The sequence below is a fragment of the Ovis canadensis genome, chromosome 16, assembly GCF_042477335.2.
Source record: "Ovis canadensis isolate MfBH-ARS-UI-01 breed Bighorn chromosome 16, ARS-UI_OviCan_v2, whole genome shotgun sequence".
NCBI classification, from domain to species: Eukaryota; Metazoa; Chordata; class Mammalia; order Artiodactyla; family Bovidae; genus Ovis; species Ovis canadensis.
The window spans coordinates 44,513,817-44,541,740 of NC_091260.1; the positions used below are offsets into that span (position 1 = coordinate 44,513,817).

Consider the following 27,924-nt stretch of genomic DNA (forward strand, 5'->3'; position numbering starts at 1 on the left):
GAATTGATTTTTGAGGATTGGAGATATATACTGAGAATGTTATATCTCAACTCATGTATCAGTCATATTTGTACAGATGAGAAGACACCTCTGATCGCAAACCAAATTAAACACTGGTTAAATTGAAAAAAAGAGTCAAACACATAATTTTAAAGTTTACTTTAAAAATGTAAATATCTCCCAATATTTAACAGGTAAAGAAAATAGCATATTGGTTTATTTTCTGTTTTTGTTATATTTTATTTACCAAGTAATACTGATTAAAAATATTTACACACCTACTTTAAAGTCCACAGTTTAGCACTCTTATTTGTATGGCTTTAAAAGTTATAGCACAAGATCTTTACATTAAGGACTGGGGGAAAAGATTCATTCAAAACAAAGCCTGATATATTATATACATGTTTTTCTCTGTACTTTATTTTAAATACATTAATTTTTAAATGATGCTCATCTTGTTTTCATCTGGTGGTAAAATATTAGTGCAACTTTTCATCAAAATAAAGTTTACCACAGATATAAATGAATTTTCCCAATTGAAAATGGCCCTTCAGCTGCCATTAAATGAAATTTCTCAACCTAAGTGAAAAAGAATTGGAAGCTGTCATTATAAGAAAAAAATATATAAAGTACTACAGCATCACCTACACTGCTTACAACACAAATTTTAAAAGAACTAGAGATGCTTTATAGGAGTTTAGTTGGTTTTGAAAAGGCACATGGGTGTGTGTGTGTGTTTTTAAACATTCTAGCAATTTGCCACCACCACTGTTTCTGTTGCAGAGATGACGTCTATGACCATCTATCAGGGCAGACAAGAATGTTGTTCGAACTAAAGGAAGCCAGAAGCCAAAATTTAACTGCACAGTAACAATGCACTTTTCTTCATGCAGTCTTGTTTCCTATATATTCAAATTTTCTAACATGCATCAGAATACATCAACTTGTATTCTAATGATTTTACGTTTGATTTTACAACATGGGGGGACGGGGAACTTGAGGAAGGACATGACCAGGGAAAGAGAGTAAGAACTCTTACGACAATGAAAATATACATTCGTACCCAACTATATAATAAGAATATAATCCATTTAAGTTTTCCAGAAATATACTTCTCAAAGCTTCCCATTCACTTATGGGAAAGATCCCTCCTCTGTGGCAAGTGGGGGGAAATCAGTCTGTTTCCATAGAAACAGTTCAGCACAACAGGAAAGAGTTTCACTTTGGTCCACATGTCTGTTAGCATAACGACAGTCACACTGCCCATCATCAGTTCAAAAACCCAACACATAAATTTAAAAATATATGCATTTGTTATTTCATTCTAAAACTGGCACAGGTGTTCTGTTCTCATTTCCTGCCTTTTCAGCTTGGGAATCCACTGTTGATTTGGTCTCTAAATCCTCAGCATCTTCGTGTTCTTCTACAGCAGCCTCGGCAGCATCTGCTTGGGTAGGCTCTCTCTCCTCTTGGTTCATGATTTCAGGGGTCACTTGATCCAAGTCTGCTTCTAGAAGCTCAGTTTGTACTTCCACTGGCATCTGATTTACCCGTTCAACATGCAGCTCCTCTACATGGACTTCAGTACCTTCTTCAGTCTGAATTCGCCCCACTTCTAGATAACTTACCTGGACCTGCTCTGGAAGCTCACTCATGTGTGACTCATGCACTTGGCTGTCTTGGAGCAGATCTGGATGGACTTGTTCCACAGTTACTTGTGCTGAATCCACCTGAACCTGGAGCAGTGGTAACACATGCACCTTCCCAACTTGTTCTATAATAGTCATTGACGTCACAGGTTCAGTTTGCACACGTGTTTCTACTGAAAGAACTTCTTCAGTTACCAGGCGCTCTGAAATATTATGAGTATCACTGAGATGCCTCCTCAATTCATTTCCTTGCATAAACCACAAGTCACACAGAGTACAATGGTTGGGTTTATCTCCAGTGTGTATCACCAGGTGATCTTTGAACTGGTCCCAGCTGTTAAACACACTATTACAGACCTGAAACAACCAATTAGTTACGTGTTAACACTTACATTCAAACTGAAAGAAATATGGGATGCATTTAATCTGTGTAAGGAAAAAGTTGCAGATTTTTCTGAATATGTTATAAATATAACATCTGTAATATAGTCTAAGGGATTTCATAAATCTTTTGTTTATTTGACCTTTTAGCTGTTGTAGTTAACAACTTAAATCCTTTTTGGGAAACATTTTAATATTTCCTTCATTGTTTAAATGTCATAAATTCTAGGAATATAAATGTAACACTATTATACTTTCTTATATAATATCAACATTAAGAATAATCTCACCATTTGGAATAAAAACACTAACCAAGGAGGAAGAGCCCATTACAGCTAGTCTGCCTCTTTCACCCCATTCCAGAATTCCAATGACAGCTCTATGGTTAAGAATAACCATAGTTTCACACTACTTCTTACTTAGGACATAATGTTAATAACATTGGTATCATCTAGGATTGGATAAAAACAACAGTTTCCCTTATTTTTATAAGGGAAGACAATTTTATAAGCAAGACAATTATGTTCTTTACTCTTATCTCTTTCTGAACTGTCAGCGTCATACTTTTGGTCTAGGCTTGTTACTTGTCACTTCTAACAATTTCCAACACAGACTTCTTTGCTCAGGACAGGGTACACCACATTCACACATACCTGACATTCATAAAGCTTCTTTCTCCCCTTTTTTGCTCCCACTCCAGTCTGGCATGCAGTCAAGTGACATTTGAGGGTACTATTTCTAGCAAATCGTTCATGACAATTTGGACATTCAAAGGGTTTTTCACCTGTTAGAATACAAAAAAATATTGACAAGTCAAGAAAAACAGAAAATGCAAACCATCTTTTTCTTTTTAGGTAATTCTGATAGGACTGTCTTGAATGGAGGAGCAGAATTTATAACTTGGATGTTTCCACCACATCTAAAAGACTATTCTAAGAGGCGGAAATACAAGTTTTTAATGATTCTTATAACTGTGCTCTGGCAAAGAAATAAAAATTTGGATCTGAATGTTGTTCCATGCCTTTGCATTTCTTAAAACACTGTCTATTTTCCCTTAGATAAAAATCAAAGTCAAATTCCTTTTCGGGGACATGCAGCCCTCTCCATTCCACAGCAATTTTTGAGCACTTATTGTATTGCCAAGCCATGTGCTAGGTAATGAAGATAAATTGTCTTTATTTTTAAAAGTTTCGTATCATAGGCCAGGGTATTTCAGGAAGGTGAAATACATGGACATAAACAAATGCAATATACCACAGAAAGCCTGTTACAGAGAAGAGGGCAATGAGAAATGGGCTGTAGTAGCACAGAGGAGTGATGGATATGGCGGGTGAGGAGTAAGACGGGAGGTATCATACTGACTCCCAGATCGCTGGTTTAGAACACCAACCAGAATAAAGAACAGAGATGTTTAAGGAGGTGTGGAGTAGGGTATGCTGGGGAAGATTATAAATTCAGTTTTGAGTCTGGTGAGTTTGAGGTACTCAGAGCAAAGTGGCAAAATCTGGTAGACAGAAGAACACTAAGGAAAATTAAGGAAGAAGTTTCAGGAAGATGAGGTAGTAATGACAGGTAGGGTAACAATAGGGGTTTGGGGTATGCTAGCAAGAACACTGAGTGGTATGGGGCAATCAGGAGCCACACTACAGTGGAGGTAAGGGAGAGTGAGTGAGGCAAGTCAATGAAAACAGTCAGTACAGAAATTCTTTCAAGAAGGCTTGGAAGTAAAGAGAAGTGGCTCAATGAGGACAGGTCAATAAGAGGTTCCTTCAGCCAGAAAAGAATCATTACTTATTTGCTAAGGGAGAAGGAACCAGTGGAGAAGGAGAGAGCAGTAGGAATGGCAGGTGAAACATGGTTTTGAAGGAGAAATTGAGATGTGGGATTTAGGATTGGCCTTGAAAAACAGGGAAATATCTTTCTCTGTAATAAGAGAAGGAGACAATGAAGGAACCACACAGATTTCTCCACAGCTAAGCTGGGATGTGGACAGGGGCTCAAGCACTGCACTGAAGGTCTAGAATGGCAATTAGGAAAGGAAAGATATAAACCAGAAACCAAAAGGCCTAACTTACTGATAAGAATTTTTGCCAGAAGTGCTCAGCAGGGAGCAAAAGTAAATGACTACAATAATTCCAGGATGCAGGGTTCAAAAGCCAAGGAAATGTGCTTAGAGTACAAGAAAAAGTGACTCAGGAAGTATACGATGAGGATAAGATGAAGTCAGAAACAGGCCAACAAATGAGGTTTAGAGGATACAGAAGGACAAGGCGGCTAAATGAGGTTAAATGAGGTAGAGTCCCACAGCCAAAGGAAGGAAAGCAGGAGAGAAGTCAAGAGAAAGGATGATGCCTGGAGCAAACAAGACTAAGATTTCAGAGGTGGAGCCTCAGTGATGACCAGGTCCCAGACGTGACCCTCATACTCACGTGGACCTGACACAGTCAAGGAATAACTCTGAGCTGTGTTTTTTCCCTGAAAAAACAACTATAGCTTATTTTTTATATAATTTTCATAAGATGAAAAAATTAATGAGAGAAAAGACCTAATCACCTAGAATTACTGTTGGTATAGAAACTCTTTTACAACGCCGCAAATGGTGGACTATTGCTAACGAGAACGGTTTTAATAGTGTATAATTTGTCACTATAAAATGAAGCCTATAAAAATTGTTAACTTATTTAAAGGGCAATTTGATAATATTTGCCAAGATTTACAATGCACATATCCTTTGACTTGGCAACTCAGTCAAAAATTGAGTTACTTAAACATGTACACAAAAATTATGTACAGGTATGTTTACTACAGCACAGTTTGTAATGAATGGCAAAAGACTAGCAACAACCTAAAATTGTATCATCATGAGTGATGAAGTAAATTAGGGCATGCCTGTAACTGAAATCCCATGTAGTCACAGTGGGAAAAAAAAAGTACATTTATGAATGTTTCACATATTTAAAAAATTTCAAAATAAATGGTGTAACACTATACTGTATGCTCCTGTTTGTCTTTCTTAGTCTAGAAACAGTAACAGATTAATTATACTTTAGATGTGTAAAAAGTACAATCTTCAAAGTGCTTTCGATTTCTCTTATTTGTCACAACCCTGTAAAGTAGGTGTCATTATTCTTATTTACACAGATAAGGAGAGAGATCCAAGGATAAAGAGACAAGTCAAGTTCATCAGGCTGACAAATGTCAGAAATGGAGCCTGGGAATTCCCTGACAGTCCAGTGCTAAGGACTCCACGCTTTCACTGTGGGACCCGAGATTCAATCCCTGGTCAGGGAACTAAGATCCCACAAGCTGCACAGTCAGGCCAAAACAAACAAACAAAAAAAACCTGGAGCCTGAATCTAACTCTGGTTTCCAAACCCACATTTTTTCCTAGAATTCCATATTACCTCCTTGGAAAACTAGGCAACAATCATTTGAAAACATGGTTACAGGTCATCTTTAGGTTCTTTCACCCTGGGTGTCCCACAGGTACAGCTGTACGTATATTTGCTCTCTCCCCTCATCCCCCAATTTTACCCTTCTCTATTTTTCTAACTTAATAAACTTTTGATCACTAAGCCACCCAAATCAGAAAGCTGGGATTCACCTTCTCTTTTACCCCTTACTTGCTCAGTCATGTCCGACTCTTTGTGATCCCATGAACTACAGCCCACCAGGTTCCTCTGTCCAAGGGATTCTCCAGGCAAGAATACTGGAGCAGATTGCCATTCCCTTCTCCAGGGGATCTTCCCGACCCAGGGATTGAACCCAGTCTCCTGCATTGGCAGGCAGATTCTTTACTGTCTGAGCCACCAAGGAAGCCCCTCTTTTACCTCCACGTCTCACCAATCACCAAACCCTGTTGACTCTGCTTACTTCACGTTACGCCTTCAAGCCTTTACTATATTACTGCCTTTATTCAACCCCTCATCCTTGTTTAGATTACTCAAACAACTTCCTAACTAGACTCAGTAGGCTTCACCCACTCCAATGCTGCCAGTTCTCTGTCTCTAAAGCATAGATTTAATCAGAAATCTCCCTGGGTTAAATTTCTTAATAGTGACCCAGTCTTCCAAGATAAAATCTAACTCATTTAGAGCATTTATCTAAGATAACTACATGATCTTAGCCTCATCTCCCATCACTTTCTCTCTCCTGTCCTTGAACCACTGGCAGATGATCCATGATGCCAAAGTGCATATCATTCAGTCAGCCCCAAAACTCTTCAGCTGCATCTCCTCGTGTTCCTCTAATTGGACCCAATTCTCCAGCCATAATAACCTGCTAACAAGTACTCCATATGAGTGACTTTTCTCTCCTCATGTCTGTACACTTAGCTTCTTTTGCCTGGAGGGCTGGTCTCCTGGCTAACTCCTTTTCCTTGAGAATCATCACAGGATAAACCCTCTAGGAAGCAATCCTTGTCTTCCACCATAAACAGCATAAGCACGCATTCCCATAAGACTCTGTGCTTACCTCTATCAGCACTTAGCTGACTGTGCCTGCTTGTCTCTCTTCACAAAACTTTGAACTCCTTGAAGGTAGGTACGCTAAATCTCCATGACCTAAAGTACAGAAACCTTACCCTTTTCATCTCCCTGGCTGTCCACCAGTCCTGACATGTTTGCCTTGGAGAGATGAGGGAGATGGGCAAATACTCCCTACCTATCCACCAGGTCAAAACAGATAAGCAAATGTTCGCAAAGGTATAAACATGGTTGGGATTGTTTGTAAATGTATTCATCCATGTAATGTGTTAACATAAGGCAGATAAAGTAAAAACCAGTTAACAGTGAAGTTTCATATAACTAAAATTTCATAATTAATAATCTTTAATAATGATTACAAACAGTGTTTATGTATATCTTTTAAAAATACAAAAATTGGCAAGGTGTAAGAATGACAATTAACTTCAAAGTTAATACTGATTTTGCTTTGATAGCATCAATATCAACAAACTAGTATTATAAAAACACTGTGCTCAGCCTACACATTAGGAAACACACAAAATGGTTTCTATACGCTAAAAAAGAATTTAGACACTCAGCCTGAAATGAGTGTGGAAAAAAATAAACTTCTAATATAAAATATTTGTTCCTTACCTGTATGTTTTCGAAGATGCTCTTTAAAATGTCCAAAGTGGTCAAACTGCTTCTCACAGTACTGACATATGTGTATTTTTTTCCCAGTTCTCTGCTTCTTACTGACTCCACCTTCTTCAAGGTGGTAACAACTGAGGTGCTGTTTCCATGCGCTCTCCCGAAGATACCTTTTATTGCATATTTCACACTTGAAACTCTCAGTGGAGTGTGATTTCATGTGTTCCTTAAAATGGTAAAACAATTTAAATGAACGGTTACATTTCTCACAATGGAACAAGTCCTTCACATGTGACAGCTGAAGTTCCACAATTTCAATACCTTCTACCTGTTTGCTTGTGGGGTCAGATGCACAGCCGTCTTCATCTTTAATCTGTCCTTTTCTATCGCCTTGGCGGTACTTGCTGGTAATATCTGCCAACAATGCCAGAGCGGAATCATCAGAGGAACCTGTGCTCTGAATGTACTTTATGGACTGCTTGGCAGAAGCCACTTCCTCCAATGTTTCGATGCCTTCATCTTCCACTTCGATTGTGCCTTCGGCAATCTCCACCTCAATTTCAACAGGTTCAGATTCTGCAGATGGCAACGACTCAGTGATAACATTTGAAGTTTCTGCAATCTTTCTTTTTTTTGCTTCACTTTTCCCTGTGGTATTTTCCTCTAGTGGAGCTGAGTTTTCTTTGTTTCTGAAATACATAACACAGGGGTTTAAAAATTCTCTAAGACCAATCAATCCAACTAGGCTTTTTGGAAGAAATTGATAAGCTGATAATAAAACTTGTATGGAAAGGCAGAAAACAAGATTCCTAGACTTATACTAGCTGATATCAAGACTGATTATAAAGCTACAAAATTTAGACAATCTGACTGGCAAAAGGATAGACACGGAGATTAACAGAACAAAATAAAGTTCAGAAATAGACTACATGTGTATAGTCTGTTGATTTTTGAAAAAAGGTTCCAAGATAATTTAATGGTGAAAATATATGACAGTAGTGTTGGAACAATTGCTATCTATATAGGAAAAATAAACCTTGTCCCTTACTCACTTAACATACACAAAAAAATTAAAAATGGATCATAGACTTAAATGTAAGAACTATACACTTCTAGAAGAAAACTGGATAAAAATCTTTGCAACACTGAAAGAGTTCTTAAGTAACACGCAGAAAGCAAAAACTCTGAGTAAAAATTGATAAGATGGTTTTCATCAAAATTAAAAACTTTGTCCTTTGAAATACATAGTTAACAGGAAGGCAAGCCACAAACCAGAAGAAAAATATTTGCAAACATATTTGTCAAAGGTTTTATATAGAGAATATAAAAATTCTTACAATTCAATAAACTCAATCTCTTCAGACAACTGTTGGGAGATAATTCCCCATGAGTCCCTCGTGTTTCTGCATATCTTGTGAAGACAGCTTTGGTTCTGGACTATTTTTCAAAGGTGTTTGCAGAAAGGCCAACAGCCTGGGAATACAGAGTGGCTCCTCTGGAGAAGACAGCTTTACTTACTGTCCATATAATAATGTACCTGCTATGGGACAAAGGTCTGGCAGGTTTGTCTGCAGCCCATTCTAAAAGACTTTTGGTTTCCCAAGCTGGGGCTTCTTCATCTGTGATAAAAACCAACCACATGCAGGCCACTTTATGTCACCTCTGGGACTCGAGGAAGAGAAAAGTGGCACAAATAGAGTGATAAAGTCCTTTTTTCTGACCTACGAATCCTGTTATCTTCTATCAGCATCCGTGAAATCATGGCAGGATAATTTGCTGGCTTGCAAGTAGGGTAACATCTCTGATCCCTCACAGATCTTGCCAGATATTGGCAACCAAGAACAGGATGCTGAAAAAGACAAGACTTTCTGGAACAGGAAGGATGAGACCTCACAGAGCAAATGGAATTTGAGGAAGTCTACTGGAGCTGGCATCAAACATGTTTACCAAATTGTATGGTCAACTGGGCAATAAATGGTTCTTTACTTACTTGCCTACTGCTCTGAGTTGAACTGTGCACCCTCAAAAGATATGATGAAGTCCTGACCCAATAACTATGAACATGACCTTATTTAGAATGTCTTCGCAGATGTAATCAAGTTGAGGTCATCAGAGCAGGCCCTACACTATGTCCTCCTAAGAAGGACATTGGACCCAAAGAAGAGAAGGCCATATGAAAACACTGAGGGAAGATGGCAATGTGAAGATGGAGGCACAAACTGGAGTTATGCTGTCACAAACCAAGGAACACCTGGGGCTACCAGCCTACGAGAAAGGAGAAAGTCAAGTCACGGAAGGAAGGATTCTCCTCTAGAGGCTTCCAAGGGAATGTGGCCCTACCAACAGCTCGATTTAGGACTTCTAGCCTCCAGAACTGTGTTAAGACACGCAGTGTGTGGTACTTTGTTATGGTAGCCCCAGGAAACGAAAACACCTATGAATAAGGAAAGGTATACTCTTTTGAAAAAGCCATCACTGCAGAAGTCAAGTCTCAGTCAGTTCAGAGGCATAAACCACATGGCCCCAAGTGGAAAGCAATGTGGATGGGGCTGTTGAATCAAGAGAACGCCCAAACAGACACTGATGGGGTCTGCAATGACCTTTCTGCCTGACACAGGGCTTTGAGGGGAATGAAAACACTGGAGGTTTGTCTGGCTGAGCCACTCGCAGCTCCGGTGCTGCTGGAAACCAAAATGTATCTGGCTCACTGGCACAGTCACTTTCTCTCTCCACAGCACTTCCCCTTCTACCTTTTCCCTTTGCCCCTAACTTGACTTAACCTGCTTGGAGAAGGAGAATTACAGTTGAAGCCAAAGTTTCCCTGCTCTCAAAGGCAAATAGTGAAGACACTATACACATCCAAGCATGCTGAGGAAAACTCAAGGATGGTAAAGACACAAATTGCCACAGCTCTGTTATAGTCCACGGATGTCCAACTCACCATCCCATCTCTCATCCTTAGAGAGGAGGTGCTTGCATTCAAATGCTTGGGTTTGGGCAAGGTCACAGAAGGAAAGGGAGGCTGTCCTTTGGATGGAGCTGATGTTACAGAAAAACTCGAATAAACATTGTGGCCAACACAATACATACTGTCACTGTTTTGACATCTGAATGCACAGCAGGATTGGTATGGCATGGGCATTTACTACTTTCCTGTAAGTACCAGTGACGGACCATCTCAATCGAGAAAAGCCACATGTAGAGAAGAGACAATGGAAAAAACTCCCCTAACATTAGCCACCAGTAGCTGGGTCAGGATTTAGCACAAGCGTCTCTATCTCTTGATGTATATATTGCTGATATCCTATTGACTGGCAAGCCCGAAGTCTCAGTCTGAAAAGTCCTGACTATAGTGTCACGACACTTCTATCAGCAGAGACTGCTGCTAAGTGATTACGTGAAACTCGCTCAGTTGTGTCCAACTCTTTGTGACCCCAAGGACTGCAGACCACCAGGCTCCTCTGTCCACAGGATTCTCCATTCAAGAATACTGGAGTAGGTTGCCACTTCCTTCTCCAGGGGATCCTCCCAACCCAGGGATTGAACCTGGGTCTCCTGCATTGCAGGCAGACTCTTTACCATCTGACCCACCAGGGAAGTCCAGAGACTGCTGATAAATCCCAACAAAATTCAGAGGACTGCTCACCAAGTAAAATTTCTTGGGACTAGATAGGCAGATTGACAACATTCAATTCCCTCCAGTAGTTAAAAACAACAACAGCTTCTCCACCTCCTCCCTCTTCCCTCCAAACATGAGGCCCAGTATCTCACTGGATTTTTAGGTACTAAGGAAAGCATGTGCCTCACCTGGGCACTCTATCAGTACTTTTTTCTGTACATCAGTCAATCTGCAAAGCAGCACCTTTTAAGTGGGCTCTAACCAACAGGCTGCACTTGAAGTTTCCATCTAACTGTGGCACATTCCCTACCTTCAGGGACCCCCCTAGTCTAATGACCTCTCTGAGCTCTAAGTCTCTGAGACTGACACTTTTTGCAGATTACAGCTTCTGCTAATGGCAGGCTGTCTCCCCAGAGTCAGTCCTTGGATTTTGGACTTGCCAATTCCTTGACATGGCTATGAGGTGCACTCACTTTGACAAGAAAGGGTTAGGTACTATTTGATTCTTGTTAAAAGTGATGCCTGATCCATGGAAGCTTTGAGGCTCTCCAGCCTGATATTGCCATTTGGGAGTGTTAACTAAAACTTAATAACTATCAAGGTAAAAGGTGCCCAAACAAGTCTCACTGGTCACAAAGAAATAGTTACATTCAAGAAAGCAGTTGAACACTTGGCTTTACATGAAAAAGTGGTAGCACCCCTGCTGCCCAAAGAAAGCCACTAGATCAATGGGGTTTTTCATTCACTGGTAGCCTAGCTAAGCTGAAGGCTGATGGTATTCACTGGGTGGCCAGATGCTCAGTACCAACTCTGCAAAACCAAAAGTGGTTGCTCAACTCAGAAGGCAGAACTCAAGGCTGTATTCGTCACTCTGGATGACACTCTCCACAATGAACCTTGGGATACTTTTACTGACTCCTGGACTATTGCAAATGGCCAAGCTGTCTGGGAGACCTGGAAATCTTGGCAGATTAAAGACACCCACCTTGAGGGTCAAAACTATGGAGACAAAGAGCTGTTGATCCAACCATCTGAGAAGTAGTTTAGATACTCATGGTAAAGGCCTGTTTTCTGATGATACCAACTGGAATCAAGTTGCCTATCAACCTATACTGCCCAGACTTCCATCCCCGCCGCCTAAGTCCCACGTTATTCTGAACATGGGGACACACCCACCATCAGAGACTGAGTAGAAAGTCAAGGGCCCTGTGCTTCTGAGGGAGACGTTACTCCAGCATGTCAGACTTGTGACACTGGCCAGCAGTTGGCCTGTCTTATGGTGAATGAGGCCAAATCATACAGGGCATTGTCTCCAGCTGTTCCTGGCAGACTGACTACACTAGACCTTTTGACCCATCTCAGGGCTATATGCCTCTCAACTACTGACACTTTTTCAGGGTATGCTGTTGCTGTTCAGGTCTGAGCAGCTGGTTCTGGCCACACCATAGGGCTCTTGAAACTAAGCTGTGTCATATGTTTAGCTTTCTGGACCACGTGCAGTCTGATACTGATGCACCAAATGCTACTCAATCGGCTGTTAGTCAAGGTATTGTTAAACCTTTCAAGTTTTCTACCATCCAGATACTGGTGTTGTAGAGAACTGCAGCAAATTTCTCAAACATTGACTCAAAAGACTTTCTGACTCCACTTCCCTCACTTCTGCCTCGTCCAAAAATCCAGTAAGGCAGTTTAGTCATCAAATCCCACTATCCCCAGAACCATCTGTTTTGGGCTGCCTCCTGGGTAAACGATCAAGGCAAACGGAGTGGGAAGTTACATAAACCTCAGTGGAAATGCAGGGTCTGCTGTGACCATTCTTAGACATGATCTTCTTCCTTCTGCCTAATGGCAACGTGGGGCCAGCCTGGTCAAAAGTGGGCCTAGCAGATTTAAACTTAGTTCCAGCTCAGCTATCTGGATTCTCTTATGGAATAGACATCATCTTGGATCCTAAGCATAATGACTACTTGGTTGAATCTACTGCTTGCCAAGTGTTCTTAGATTGGTCCTCCTGACCAAGGTAGAAGACATAATAGCTATCTTAAGTTTTATAAAATGTCCTTGTCCCTGACCATTCCAGATGAAAAGTCTGGGTAAGAGAAGGAGAGAACTGGAAATGGGGTTAAGTTACAGCTACTAGAATGGCACACACTGGTTTTGTGGGGATAGAGGGAGAACCACCATCCTGGAACCTGGAGAGAAAACCTTGTAGACTCCAGGAGGTACAGAGGAGGAAGGGACATTCGAGATCTCTGTCCTTCAGGACTGCTCTGAGTCTTCCTCAGGTAGGAAAAGGCTCTGGTTCAGGTTTCCTCAAGTGCTGCAACTTGCAACTCCTCAATCTGTCATCTCACACTGAGGATTCTGACAACTCAATCACCACCTCAACTTTATCAGGAAGAATTTTGCAAAGAGCAGGGGATGGCCAAGACTTATAAGTCTCATGCAAAAACACCAGATGTTTGCCTACTGCCGTTACCAAAGCTGAGGCTCAGTTCATGAGGCACCTGACTGCCACTCAGCTGGCATTCAGGTGCTCGTGATAAACAGAACGGATTAAACTGGCTGCCCTTAGACATTCTCTCCAAAAACAAAGCCTAGACACAATCATTGAAGCTGAGCTGGGAAAAGGAGAGGCCATGCTGGTGACAACATCAACCTGTGAGCAAACTGAAGAAGGTCATCCCACTTTGGGGGCACAAAAAAATTGTAAACAACACTTTATTCCAAAAGCACGTATGTGTTCCAAGGACTGTACTTCTTGTATGAAGTCAGGTACTAACTTCCTTCCCTCCCTATAAATGTCTTGCAACTCTCAGTGGGAAGAAGACACCATCCAATGTTTAGGGAAACACCACTGGCATTTCAATTTAGTTCTCAGATGACCACATATCTCTTCAAAATGAGGAGGCTACTCAAATAAAAAGGTGGTACAAAATTTGTGCCTGACTCAACACAATGTGATCAATGATACCACTTGGGCTCTGGAAGGTATTCATTTTGGCCTCAAATCACTAGCCAAGGTTATTACGGAGGCTACACTTGCCCTAGATGTCCTCCCTGTGGACCAATAATGAGACTGTGCAATTGCTAAAACATCTTGCTATACTCAGATTAATGCTTACAGCTAAGTGGAAAAGGCAATACAGAAACTAAAGGAGAAAGCCACCTGGCTTTCTAGGGATTTACTCAGTCGGCTTAGTGCAGGACCTTAGAGGAGTGGGTGCACAGTTAAGCTTAGCACTACAGGGTGGCCACAGCCTGCTACTTGGAGTTCTGCTGAAACAGCTGTCCTAATTAAATCCAGTGTGAGAAAAACTGAATGGATTTGGTCCAGGTCCCCTATTGGTCAGATTAATCCAGGTGGCTATGCAGCAGCATACTCATGAGAAAATTCACCAGAAGCTGTGTGCAGAAAAACCAAATTGTGGAAGAAAATTCTCCATGGAGCCCTCAGATTTCTGCATATCTTATACACAAACATAAGGCCAGTCTTGTTCTGTCTTCCAAGTTGTCTATATAGCAAATTACCTTACAAAATAGAACCTTTCTACCTCCAGAATGGAGGACAATTATTTATTGTCCAGAATAATAAAGATAATGGCCCCTCTGGGGAAAAACCTGGGCAGGTTTGCTTGCAACTCGTTATGAAAGATCTGGGTTTCCTAAAGCCCAAAGTTTCTCAACTGTGATGTAAATCACTGAGAGCACAGTACACACCAAGGTGACTGCATTATTCCACAAGTGACTCGGGGTATGGAGGCAAGAAAAATTGATATGAACATGAACTTCAGGCTGTTCTGTATGCTGTAAGAAATAAAGTCCTTTCTGACTCATGAGTTTCATGTCTTCTGCCAGCATCCATACTTATAGATGGCATGCCAACTTATTAGCTTGCAAATAGGGTAAAATCGCACACCTGTCACAGTTCTTGACACTATCCCAACTTTAAAAATGGGCAAAAGATATCCCAAAGAAGATAAACAGATGGCAAAGAGCACATGAAAAAAGGCTCAACATCATTAGTCATTAGGGAAATGCAAATTAAAACCACTATATACTTACCAACTTGGCTAAAATAAAAGTCTGATCATTATCAAGTATTAGGAAGGCTGTGGAGCAGTTGGAACTCTTATACACTACAAGCTGGAATGTAAAATGGCTCATCACTTTGGAAAACAGTTTGGCAGTTTCTTAAAAGAAACTAAACTAAACACATCCACCATACAACCCAGCTATTCCACTTCTAGGTATTTACTGAGAGAAATGAAACCATATATACAAAGACCTACAAATATTCATAGCCATTTCATTTGTAACAGCCAAAAAATGAAAATAAAATCTAAATGTCCATCAACAGATGGTGTATGTTAGTCGCTTAGTCATGGCTGACTCTTTGCAACCCCATGGACTGTAGCTGGCCAGGCTCCTATGTACATGGAATTCTCCAGGCAAGAATACTGGTTGGAGGTTGCCACTCCCTTCGCCAGGGGATCTTCCCAACCCAGGGATCAAACCCAGGTCTCCTGCACTGCAGGAAGATTCTTTACCATGTGAGCTACCAGGAAAACCCAGATGGTATATTCATACAATGGAGGTAACAGTCAGCAATAAAAAGGAATGCACAACAACATGGACAAACCTCTAAAGCATGAGGCCAAGTGAAAAAAGTCAAGCATGAAAGACTACACTATAGAGGAAGCCATTTCTACAACATTCTAAATAAGATAAAGCCACAGTGATAAAAATCAAGATCACTGGTTGCCTGGGGCTGGGGATCAGGGCTGATTGCAAAGTCATAAGAAAACATAGGGAGATGGGAATGTTTGTGGTGGTGTACAATTAACAAACTTCAAACTTTACATTAAAATAACTGACCTGTATTATGTGAATTATATTTCAAACAGCTGAGAAAGAAAACATCTATAAGGCAACTGCTGTTTCCTAACAAGTAACAGGAACCTTCTCATACAGTTTTAAATAAAAACAATGATGCAATTTCAGCAAAATAAGATCTGAGAATCTTCTCCAGTGCCATTCAAAAAGTTTACCATTTATTTCAAAAATACATGCATACTGCAAATGCTAGAAGAGCATTTATTCACCTTCTCTATCTGCAATAAGATATACAATAAGCAATAGTTATACAATAAGCTTCTCAACATAGAGTTGCCTTCACCGGTTGACTTAACACAACTAAATTATGCAATTTTATTCCTAAATTGTATAATATTGACATACACATAACCTATTAAAAACAGCCAATATGTAATACTGCTATCTTCCTGAAGAACTCTTCAGACTATACTGCATGTATAACTGGTTCATCAACAATTCAACATGCCAACATATTTATCTTGGCAAGCGCTGATGGCTGTAATTACTGTAAGGACCTCAGTCTTATAATAAATCCTCTAAAAGGTTCTGAATGGCTGCACCCAGCTGTTCTTACCCTTTGACTAGAAACATAAACTAAGTTAAATGCCTCCCAAATCCAACTTTGTCCATTGTCAGAGAATATGTTTTGATGTTCTGGTACTCAGGACTTTCCCTATAGTGAGATGCTACTCACTACCCCAAGCAGCAAAGGGACCACACAGAACTTGTTTTCAGAGAGTTTTCAAACAGGATTTAACCAGAAATCTGATGCTGCCAAACCTACCTCCACTTTAACACAGTATGATCTAATCAGGTACATACCTACAACACACCTTTATTTTTGCCATCCAAATCTCAGCTCTCTCTGCAGAAGAATGCTGGCCTGGTTTTAATCATTCATAAATGTTTACTGCACACAAACCATGTGCCAGATGCTAGTCACCAGAGAATATATACACACCAAGCTCCTATCAGAAAGCCTACTCTTGAACTCTGTCACCAAACTAATTAAAAGCTTATTAGGAAAAAAAGTATTTTTGGATAACTACAGTTCAATTATTTCTAAATTATATCTAACTGAACCACATCAGGGAGTCAGACTAAATCATTTTGTCCCATGTGAAACTGATTTTTACCAAACTTCACCTTCATGTTTTACCAATGACCTGTATCGAGGGTCCTAGGAAACAGAGCCAGGAGCTACCACCAATACTACATGCCAGACTCCAGGCTAAGCACTTTACATTCATTCATTCAACCCTCACAAATAATCCTATGTAGAAAGGTCCTTTATTATCCCCATTTGACAGATAAGGAAACTGTGCAGCTGACAGGAGGTGGAGTAATTTCATTAAGGCCACACAGTGGCAGAGCTGGCATATTTTCGAGGCAGCCTGTCTCCAGAGCTCTTGTTCTTACTTACTCATTACAGTGCCACTATTCATTATGTAAGATGTTGAAGTATTTATTCATGATACCACTTAATGTCTTCCTAATAATTTCCTAAGAGAAATTGTGTGTTTTAATACCAAGAATGGCTCCTAAGCAATTGATCTGTTCTCATCCTATAACCATAAATAATGTAACTGAGATTCACTCATGTCCAACTCTGAGACCCCATGGACTATCAAGTCCATGGAATTCTTCAGGCCAAAATACTGGAAGTGAGTAGCCATTCCCTTCTCCAGGGGAATCTTCCCAACTCAGGGATTGAACCCAGGTCTCCCACATTGCAGGCAGATTCTTTACCAGCTGAGCCACCAGGGAAGCCCTCTTTTATATTAGATGCTTCAGAACTCAGAACTACACTTAACCTATCTGGCAAGTACAGACTCAAATGGCATGTATTTTTGCCACCGTATTTGTAATGTCATTGATTATCACCTCACCTGGCCTATTTCTTGTATCTTCACCAACTTTCTCACTTATTTTTAAATAATACCATGCTAATCTTTGTAAGCCAAGCATTTTTTAGACTAAGTCTTGGTACAAATAATTAACAACTTGACTCCACAGAACAGTGTATAGGAACCCAGAAAACTCCTTAAAAATTGCCCAGCCCTCCTTATTTTATTGGGGCTTTCCAGGTGGTGCAGTGGTGAAGAATCTGCCTGCCGATGTAGGAGACGCAAGAGACATGGGTTCAATTCCTGGGTCAGGAAGATCCCTTGGTGGAGGAAATGGCAACCCACTCCATATTCTTGCCTGAAAAATTCCATGGACAAAGAAGTCTGGTGAGCTAAGGTCCATGGGGTCACAGAGTCGAACACGACTGAGCATGAGCATGCCTAATTTAATTAGAAATAAAAGATGCTGCCTTTGTTAATATTAGGACAGTTTTTACTATAAGGACAAGAAATCAACTGTGAGGGAAAGAACAATCAGTAACCGGTAAAACTAAGTGTGCTAAATCGCTTTAGTCATGTAAGACTCTTTGCAACCCTATGGACTGTAGCCTGCCAGGCTTCTCTGTTCATAGTATTCCTCAGGCAAGAATACTGGAATGGGTTGCATTTCCTTTTCCAAGAACTTTACAGATCCTTAAATATATTCCTGATTTCAAACTATCAGTTGTTTATGACATGACACATATGATAAATTCTTGACTAAGTCAGGGTGAACATGACTGAAAGTAACTATCTGCGCCTCATTAAGGAAATAATTACCTGACTTCAAGGGCTTTGATAGCTTCTAGCATCTGTAGAAATTCTGCTGCTTTCCATACATCATTGGCTTCTTCTTCTCCTTGTATCATTAACTTTGCTGTATATGTGAACTCAATCAAATGACGAAAGGCCATTTTACTAACACCTGTAAAAAGGGATGTGCATTAACATGTATTCACATTGATTCAAATCTTATAGCACTTAGTAATGGGAATAAAAAGAAGCCCAGTGTTTGAAAACTGATTAGCATTTGTCATTTTAGAAGACGACTTCTGGGTAGAATTCTTATTTATAGCACAATATTATAGCCAACTTCAACACTAACTAACTAGCAAACTACTTTAAGATCTTTCCCAAAGATTTCCTAAGGCTCTTACAGAACAGTAAATCTATCACTCAAATGGGCTAACTATTACATCAGAAGTTCCCCTCTTGCCAGGGAGCTCTGTGTCAACTCAGCTCCAAAATCATCAATAGCTTTCCACAGCTTAGCAAATAAAGTTCAGTACCATTCGGCCTTTATTTCAAGGTCCTTCACATTATTTTTCTACTTACCACTACTTTTCCCTTTCAAATTTTAAAATGTATCAAACAGACATTATATGTTGATTCTCAAACAAACCCTTCACTTTCTAAGCACTTCCTTGCCTTTAACACCCTCCTTTCCTGAATGCTTAATCACTTTATTTCTGGACAAATTCTATGACCCTTGAGGGCCCAATTTTAATGCCACGTCTTTAATGAACCTTCTTTAATACTTCCCTCAGGCTGAACTCTGAACCTAGTCTGAGAGTTAAAATTCATAGACAACTGTTGACTGCAAGTTACTTGAGAATTTCTAAATTCACCTCACAGTATCTAACACAAAGCTTCCTAAAATGAAAGCACACAAATTTGGTATAAATAAAGGCTAAAGCCGTTTTTAGAATTAAGCTTCCATAATTCCAAGCTTTCTTTACAAGCTCTGTGTTTAGATTTTGGCCCCAAATGATACTGTACTCCCCTGAGCTCTTCAATGCTGCGTAATATTGTTTCAGTCTGCTAATGCAAGGTATGAAAAGCTGCTGACAGGAACAAAGAGAAACCTCTTTACTGGCTTTTTTATGCTAAGAAATGCCTTAAGACCAAACTGCACACAATATGCACAATTACAAAACAAGAATGTCCTCCAGCAGTCCAATGGTTAAGACTCCCAAGATTTCACTGCCAAGGGCATGTGTTGTTAGATCCCTGGTCTAGGAACTACGATCCCAAAAGCCACTTGGCGCAGCCAAAAAAATATAAACATATTTTTATGTCCTTTCAATGCAATTTATACACCTGAATATAGCCTTCCAGGTAACAGTAAGAAAGCTGGTGGAATATCTACCATCCTCTATCTGTGTAAGGAAAAATATCACTCAGGAAGTCAGAACTTTCAAGTTTTAGTCTAGGCTCTCCATGACTTGTGCAATGTGGGACAAGTCAGAATCTCTGAGAGAAAACTCATCTTCAAATTGCCTGACAACAATATGAATACTGAAAAGCACTATAGAATACAATGTAACTTCACCAAGTTACATGCTACCAAATAAGCAACTAAAAATAACTGGATTCACTGAAGGTTAATTTTATTTGGGTCTCCTAGTTTTTTTTGTCTTTTTTTTTTTTAATATTTAATTGTGGCACACAAGATCTTCAATCTTCATTATGAACGCAAGCTCTTAATTGCAGTATGTGGGATCTAGTTCCCGAGCCAGAGGTTGAACCTGGGCTCCCTGCACTGGGAGCACAGAATGCTAGGGACTAGACCACCCAGGAAGCCCCTCTCCTGGCTGTCTTTTGACGATGTTATTCAAGAACAGCCTGAGGAACAGACAACTCGATTTTGCTTCCTTTTTTTAAAAGATGTTTTGACCAAATACTTAAAAGTGAATCAAAAATTTTTCCTATAAACGTGTATATTTTTCCTGAAGTAGAATGAAATTTTGGTTTTTAGTTAAATACACACACTATATACATATATATACTATATATATCAGGCAGGCCTCTAAATACTTTACAAATTATCAACTGACTTAATCTTTATAACCACCCTATGAAGTACTATTATAATCTCCATTTTAAAGAAATTGAGGCACAGAAAAGCTAAGTAACTCGCCAAAGTCACACAGCTATTAAGTGATAAAACTAGAATCAAATCCAGATGGTCTGGCTCCAAAATCCACGAGAAAGATTACTGAACAGGATGATGCTAAGGAATATTCCTGCTTGGAAGAATCTGAATATCCATGGTCTCACTCACTACGGGAATGCAATCTCTTACTCATACTTACAAAGTCCCCCACATCTCTTAAAATCAAGTTTCCAATAAATGTGGCAGCAAAATTTGATCTGAACTAACATGAGGCTATTTATAATCTTTATCCAACTTACAATAAATTTTAATAAGCTATGTTGCTTATTAATAATACATTGGATTATTATTATTTGGTTATAGGATACTGCCCCAGGCCCCACTGGGAGTACTGCGGCATACACATAGTGGATTACCTTAGGAAATTCTATAAGTTAGTAATTTCAAGAAACATTTGACCTTCAAGGATTTGTGGATTTAGCTCCCAATCTTGGTTAATCAGAGTCACCTGTGACTTAAGCATGGGTTCCTCATCTCCAGAATCACAACTGGGGTAGTGAACTGTTTTTTATAAGCACCAAGGTGCTTCTTACATGGCCAGTTCAACACTGGTCCTAGGAATAAACCACGGACCTGACTAATTAGTTAACAGGAGCCAAACTTACAACACCTAACACCTGCCCAGGTAAGTGAAGGGTTGGTAGGTAATGCACAGCCCTGCAAAAATATTTTATACTCCATCAGGACTAATAGGCTAACTTTCAAATTTCAGCCCATTTTTTCAATTCCTTACTCCTTTCATAATAAAAGTGTGCAAGAGAAGACAATTTTTTTAAACAAGGTATCTCAGAAAAATGTTAATACAAACACCTTAACCTAGGTCATTTTTCCGAGGGTGGAGGGCATTCTGGAATTTCTTTAGTCTTATAGAATTCCCCAACTAGTGGAAAACTCCTACTCAAATAGGATGAATGAACATGTCCTTGAGCGTTTCTTTGTTGATATTAGGAGCTAAAATTTTGGACAGAGTTGCTGTTTGAGAGAAACTAGGTGCTTATGGATCTGTGGTTTCAGGGGAAGTAAAGAATGGATTTGGAAAATTGGAAGCTCGGTTTAGGAGAAGGCTGTTGTGTTCCAAACAAGGAAATCAATGACTGTTGAAGATGTAATATGGTATGAATCTAAGTCACAAAGCTTAGCTGGGATGCTTCTCAGTTGAAAAAACAATTTTAAGTCAAAGGTGAACCTGTAGTCCTAATCAAAGATAACTCACTTCACCAAAGACAGAAAAAGCAGAGAAAGAGCTGGCTCAACTTGCATCTATGACAGTTCATACTCATAGAACATATTACAATTTAAATTCCCTTTTACAATTTAAATTCCCTTTATATACGCTGGGCTTCCCTGGTGGTACAGAGGTTAAAGCGTCTGCCTGCAATGTGGGAGACCTGGGTTCGATCCCTGGGTCGGGAAGATCCCCTGGAGAAGGAAATGGCAACCCACTCCAGTATTCTTGCCTGGAGAATCCCATGGATGGAGGAGCTTGGTGGGCTACAGTCCACGGGTCACAAAGAGTAGGACACGACTGAGCAATTTCACTTCACTTCACTTTATATTAGGCTTGCTTTTACAAAACCCTAAGGCAGTGGTTCTCGACACTAGCTGCATACTGGACTTATCCTAGGGCAGTGCTGCCCTAACTCTGCTGTTCAAAGGAGTCATCTGAGGATTCTGTTCTGATTCAGTAGAACTAGGGTAGAGCCTGAGAGTTTACAGCTCCCACACGATGCCATGTATTCTCAGACCACACCCTGAATGACAAGGACCTAGAGAACTTTGAAAGACAGATGCTTGGACTTCAGCCCTCAAAGAGTAAACTGATCTGGAGAAAAACCCTGGCTATTAGTACCTGCAAAAGCTCCTCTGGTGCTTCTAATGTGCTGCTAAATATAAGAACTATCACTATTTTACAGATAGGAGTTCCAGTTTTAGCTACGATGAAGAAAGCATACTCCATCCTATCTTGTCCATTGATACAACTAAAGACCCTGGACAGAACATCTAACACAAATATAAAAGGACTTTGAAGAAAAAAATAGAAGCAAAGAGCCTGGGGAGAGAAAAAGAACTCAAAGAAGAGCAGTGAATTTCCTGTTTTATATTTTTCCTCCTCCATAGCACAGCCTGAGGACAGTAAAACTCCCATAACTGGGTAGTAGGTGCTGACAGAAAAAGTTCCAAGAGAACTAGAGAACCAGGAAAGGAGATGGAGAATGTGTGGCGGTGGGGAGAATAACCGGTTTTTATTCCTCTCTCAGCTATTCCCCAGTTAGAATGCTGCATAACTGTGGCTAGCTGCCACCAAGCAGGCACCTAAACTCTATGACAAAGTTCCTCTGGCTGAGAACTAGGAAAGAGACAATCATCTGAAGAGACGGAGAATTCTTGTTATTTTCCTCTCTCACCATTTTACCCAGGAAATGGATCCTATCACAGAAAATGTAGGAGACCACAGAGAGGCTAAATTCCCAGTTTTCCAGCCAGAGGACCAGGAAAGGGAGCTCTGGGGAGATAAAGTATAGAGAAAATCAGGAGGGGGAGCTGGTGAAAAGTCCTTTAAGCCTGTGTATGCAGTCTTGAGCATACTGCCTAGCTACAATAATGGGAGGTAGCACAGCAAAGGCTCTGAGAATTAGACTGTGTGTGGACTACCACCCAGGTGGGCACACCTGGGGCCTAAACAGAACAAAGGTGTTAAGAAGTAAATTGGAATTGGATTCGCAGCCCATACAAGGCAGTTTGAACCTAATCAGGTTGACTGCCAAAACAAAATAAACCACAATCAAATCAGTAACAGTAACAAAAACCAAAGCATTTTCCAGAGATTCTAACAGATTGCAGTGTTAAAATATAATATTCAAAATGCCCATGACATCATCCAAATTTACTGGACATATTTGCAAATTAAAAGAGAAAAACAGGAAGATGTTCAGTGTTACACAACTAACAAACAGTAAAACTAAGACTACAACCCAGGTTTTCTAAGTGCATGCCCAGGGCTTTCTCTACAGCCAGGTGACCTAGCCAGATAGTAGTAAAGCAATTTCAAAGTTAAAGGCTTAAGAAGACACTGAGCCAAATTGATTCTTTAAACCTGGATCTGACAAATAAAAACAAAGAATGTTTTTACATGTCTCCTTCTTACTTTCTATAGATTAAATACTGAAGATTGTGTGTCCTGTACTATAATGGATCCTGACCCAAAGATCAAACCCAGGTCTCCGGCATTGCAGGCAGACTCTTTACCATCTGAACCATCAGAGAAGTACCTATAATGGACATAGCACATCAGAAATATAAGAAATAATTCCAAAGTGATTACTCTTGAGAAGAAAAGACCCTACTTCTTCAGGTAGGTCAGTATTCCACACTCCACCAGCAATACATATTCTAGCCCTGGCCACTTACTTTTTGACTTAGGATTCTGCCCAGAAGTTGTCTCCTCTGTGAAATTCTTCCTCTCTCTAAGCTACTAAACCACTCATCCTTCTTCTTCCCTTCTTACACCATTCTGCAATAAAATTCCCTGCAACATTTTTTTTTTTGCACTCTTCTACCTGTTACCTACCCATGATTAAATTTGGAAACTCTCTTAAGGGTTGTCTTTTTAATCAATTTCTCATTTCCTGGATCTGGCATGCTATTAACAGGTATTAAATTTGATAAATAGCCCCAATTTAGTCAACTCTGGCAATGCACCAAACACTACGCCAGGCACTCTGCACATGTTAATTCAATTAATCATTAGTACAAGCTTACTAACAATCACACTTCTCAGATGAAACAGCAAATATGCAACTGAGGTAAAGTAACCTTTCTTGGGTCTCGTACCTCAGGTGAATATCTGGATGTAACTTTGCCTTGTAATAGAAAGAAATACATATAGGATCCTGGAGTCTCACTTTAGTTATGTTTTGAGGATTTCTGTTATGCCTGTGCTCTCTCCATCACAGATATCAAAAGATAATCTATGGATATCAGTTAGAACTCTAGATAAGCTGGCATTATCAAAGTAAGAGGATCTTTTAACTCTTAGTCTTCTTTACTCCCCTAAGCACCAAATTTTTCCAAGGGAATACTGTTTCTAGGCAACCCATTCATATCAGAGAATATATCCATAGTGAAAGGGATACAAAACCAAAATTCAAGAACCCCATATTTATGTAAGAAAGCTGATTCATTTCCTACAATTTTGGATTGGGGGTAGAGAGCTACGTATTATAGTAGCAGAAAACAAAAGCATGGGAACAGCATAAACTGAATCCCTTGCTAGGTAGGCAACCTTAAGTAAGTAACGTTTTAGAGCCTGTTCCCTGATATGTAAATTGGAAATAAAACAACTTACTTCAAAGGATAGCTGTGAAACTCAGAAAATGCACACAAACAACACAGCATAATACCTAGCACTTGGTGAACTATTATTACAAAAAAAACAACAAGAATAAAAATTTCTATTTTGGGACATTATGTAGCGGATGACCCCTTCCATTCTAGACCTTCTACAACCACTTGAACTTCTTTTAAATGTCACTTTAGTTCATCTTTCCTCGCCTTTTCCATATTATAGCAGCTCACTTCACACTGTGCATGTCACGCTAATACAGAGGCCTGCAGCATCTTGATCAGTCTAAAACATAAGGCCACTAAATAAGATGGAAAGTCACTTTTAATACATTTTCAAAAGACTGTGACCACTGGTTTTAGCAATGAAAAGGGCTCATTTAAGAGACCAACAAATACCATTTAACCTAAGTTTATCCTGGAAGATCATTTCACCGAGCACGTTACTAAAAGTAAGAATTCTCAGGTGTCAAAAGAACAATTTATCCAGTCACCTAACAGGAACCATTCGTACCTATTTCTCATGGTATTTTACTAAATTACTGTCTAAAAAACTTCCTCAAATTATAGTGTTTGCTAAATAATGTATTTAAAACAAGCATTTACCTTCTATCTCCACCAAAGGTTCCTGAGTAAACTCCTGAAAGAATTTATAGAAGAACTTGCTGCAAGCAGCCAAAACAGCCTTGTGGGCCTTAAAATGGTGTCCTAGAGAAAAAAAACGCAATCATCATGTTCACAAAAATCAAGCATAATAAAACAAGTTGAAAAATTAAATTAAAATCTTTCTTAATATAATTTTAAAAACTATATTCTGGGCAGCTATCTTGACAAATCTGAATCTCGATTAGACATGAAGCCAGATCTTTACTTCAGAGGTCTTACTTGTTAAGTCAGTTTTATAAAGGACACCTTACAACATTTTAGGAGGTACCACTTTAAGTCAAAAGCATCCTATTCAGTTGAAACTTCTAAATAGAAACTTAACTCAAAAGGTTATATATCATCGGAAAAGAAGAAAAAAGCCACAGAATAAGCACTAAGCTGGGTGTGTTTACTATGAAAACTGCTTTAGGATGCCTAATATTAGGAAACTCAACTTACAGCAGACCTATAACAAAGATTAGCTTGCCTTAAGAAGTCAGTTTTCACTAAATAGAAAAGACACCTAAACTGTGTTTGTCTCCACTGTAATGACAACTCTCAAGACTGGTAAATACCCCATTCTATTTTGGGGGTTATCAAAGCAGGTACCAGTGCTGCAAAAGAGTCTCTCACATTCTACCTCCAAGACCATTTGGGAAACTAGAAAGAATCGACACTTCGCAAATGACTCCCGTGAGTGACTGCTCAAAGCAGCTTAGCAGCAGAAGTCTACTAACCAAACATTCAGAGACATCCTCCCTAACCCACGCCCTCATCCTGCACTGAAGTGTGCAATAAGAACACTTGAAAAGGCTGCAAGAAGTTAAAATGCCATGATTACGTGGAAAGCGTGACCAGCCTTCTGCAGCATGGTCTCTGTTAAGAGATATTGTTAAGTGTCCTCGGGTCCGAGAGCGCACCCTCCACAGACTTTCGGTAGGTAGTCTACAGAAGGTGGGTAAAAAAGGCATGTGGGGGAAGGGAAGAGATCTGAAGGCACAAACTTAGCTCCTCAGCCCACCACCCTGCTTACCGTCGACAATCAGGGTGATGTCAGTAAACCGGTCCTGCTCTCGCTGTTCATTCAATCGGTCCAGGATCATTTTATGATGTTCAGGGAACTCCTGAAGGCATTCCATCGTCTCTTCGGCCTCCATGGCCGTCCGGTTGCTCTACAAAAGAGGAGCATGATAATGTACACCCATGAGCTCGGGCTGAGGAACAAAACCCCTAAAGCATAAAATAACAACAAAAAAAACAAAACCCCAGCAACGTGAAAGAAGGGGGGAGGGTGAGGCAAGAGGAGAGGAAGGCGAGGGAAGAAAGAAAGGCGAGCCGGGCGGCCGCCGCGCGTTGGGGGCCGGAGCCGCGGCCGCGGGACTCCGAGCCTGACCTAATTGGAGTCGGGAGACGCGAGCTGGAGCGGGGTGGGCACAGCGCCGGAGGCTCCGAGCGCCGGGGCGCGCAAGTCCGGCAGGGGAGGAGACCCTACAGCCGCCGCGGCCCGCTAACGGCCCGCCAAGCCCCTCGGCCCGTCCCTGGCTCCCGCCTTCCCGGGACCCGGTCCGGCCCGCGGCCCACAACGACTCCCGGGTCGCCTCTCCCTCCCCCTCCCTCCCTCTTCTCCCCCTCCCCGACCGGGCCGGCACTCACTCAGGGAAGGAGGAGCGGCCCGGGCCTGCGCGTCACTTACGTCGACGTGCTGCGTCACGGCGTCGGACTCCGGCTGACGCGGACGCCTAAGCGCAGACTAGAGAGCGGGAGGGCCACGCCCCCGCCCGCCCTCCTCTAATGGCAGGGCGGAGCTAACCGAGAGGATTTGGCTCTCGCTAAGCCTAGGCCGCTCGCGAAGGGAGGAGGGAGTGCAGCTGAGGCGGGGTTAGGCCGGTTTACAGCCTGGCTTTGTCGGGGGTGGGGCTCCACCTTCTACCCACCCGCGCCACACTCCAGGTGTGAACACTTCCGAGCCGGACCTCAGAATAAACTCGCAACCGGTTCCGGGTGTGTTTTATACCGCTGCCCACCCCCCCACCACCACGCCCCGCCCCGTCCCCTTTCCTCCCGAGGCCTAAGTCTGGCCGCCTTACCTAGCTCACGATCCTCCCTCTCTCCTCTCAGTCCTGAAAGCTTTTCCTTCTCTGCTCTCCCCTCTCGGGGCGAAACTCGCCCCGCACGTTTCCCTACCGCTGAACAGGGCCTCTCCAGCCATTTCCTCGCCAGTGTCCGGGCGCTCCCTCTGCTTGGGTCCGGCCGGCGCACGTGCGCTCGCTCCGACACCCGGTCGGCCGCGGCGCGGGCAGCGGCGGCCACGGGCGCGAGCACGTTCCGGCCGCCTAGGATCTTCCTCCCGGGTGCCCGCCCTCTCTGTGTACGGCGGGCAGCGCATGTTTGGTAGAATTAGGTCCTGTGGCTGCTCGGGTTATTACACGTGGTGCTGTTAACTGCAGCTCACCACTCCCCAGGTCCCGCGCTT

General features: G+C 41.2%; 1 protein-coding gene across 10 annotated transcripts; it reads right to left on the reverse strand.

Moving 5' to 3' along the window:
* Positions 1-142: 142 nt before the first annotated feature.
* On the reverse strand, positions 143-27,924 carry ZNF131 (zinc finger protein 131). 10 transcript variants are annotated; one of them, XM_069556353.1, is made up of 8 exons: positions 27,539-27,924; positions 26,485-26,623; positions 25,413-25,514; positions 18,290-18,434; positions 7,455-7,815; positions 7,130-7,352; positions 2,684-2,814; positions 143-2,006 (listed from the first exon to the last, which is right to left on the reverse strand). In XM_069556353.1, the coding sequence occupies exons 2-8, from the start codon at positions 26,606-26,608 to the stop codon at positions 1,320-1,322; spliced, it is 1,773 nt and encodes a 590-aa protein (XP_069412454.1). In that variant the 5' UTR covers positions 26,609-26,623; positions 27,539-27,924; the 3' UTR covers positions 143-1,319. The 10 variants fall into 10 exon arrangements, with proteins under 10 accessions (XP_069412454.1, XP_069412460.1, XP_069412457.1 ...); XM_069556359.1 differs by having other exon boundaries at positions 7,448-7,815; positions 27,539-27,761; XM_069556356.1 differs by having other exon boundaries at positions 27,145-27,699.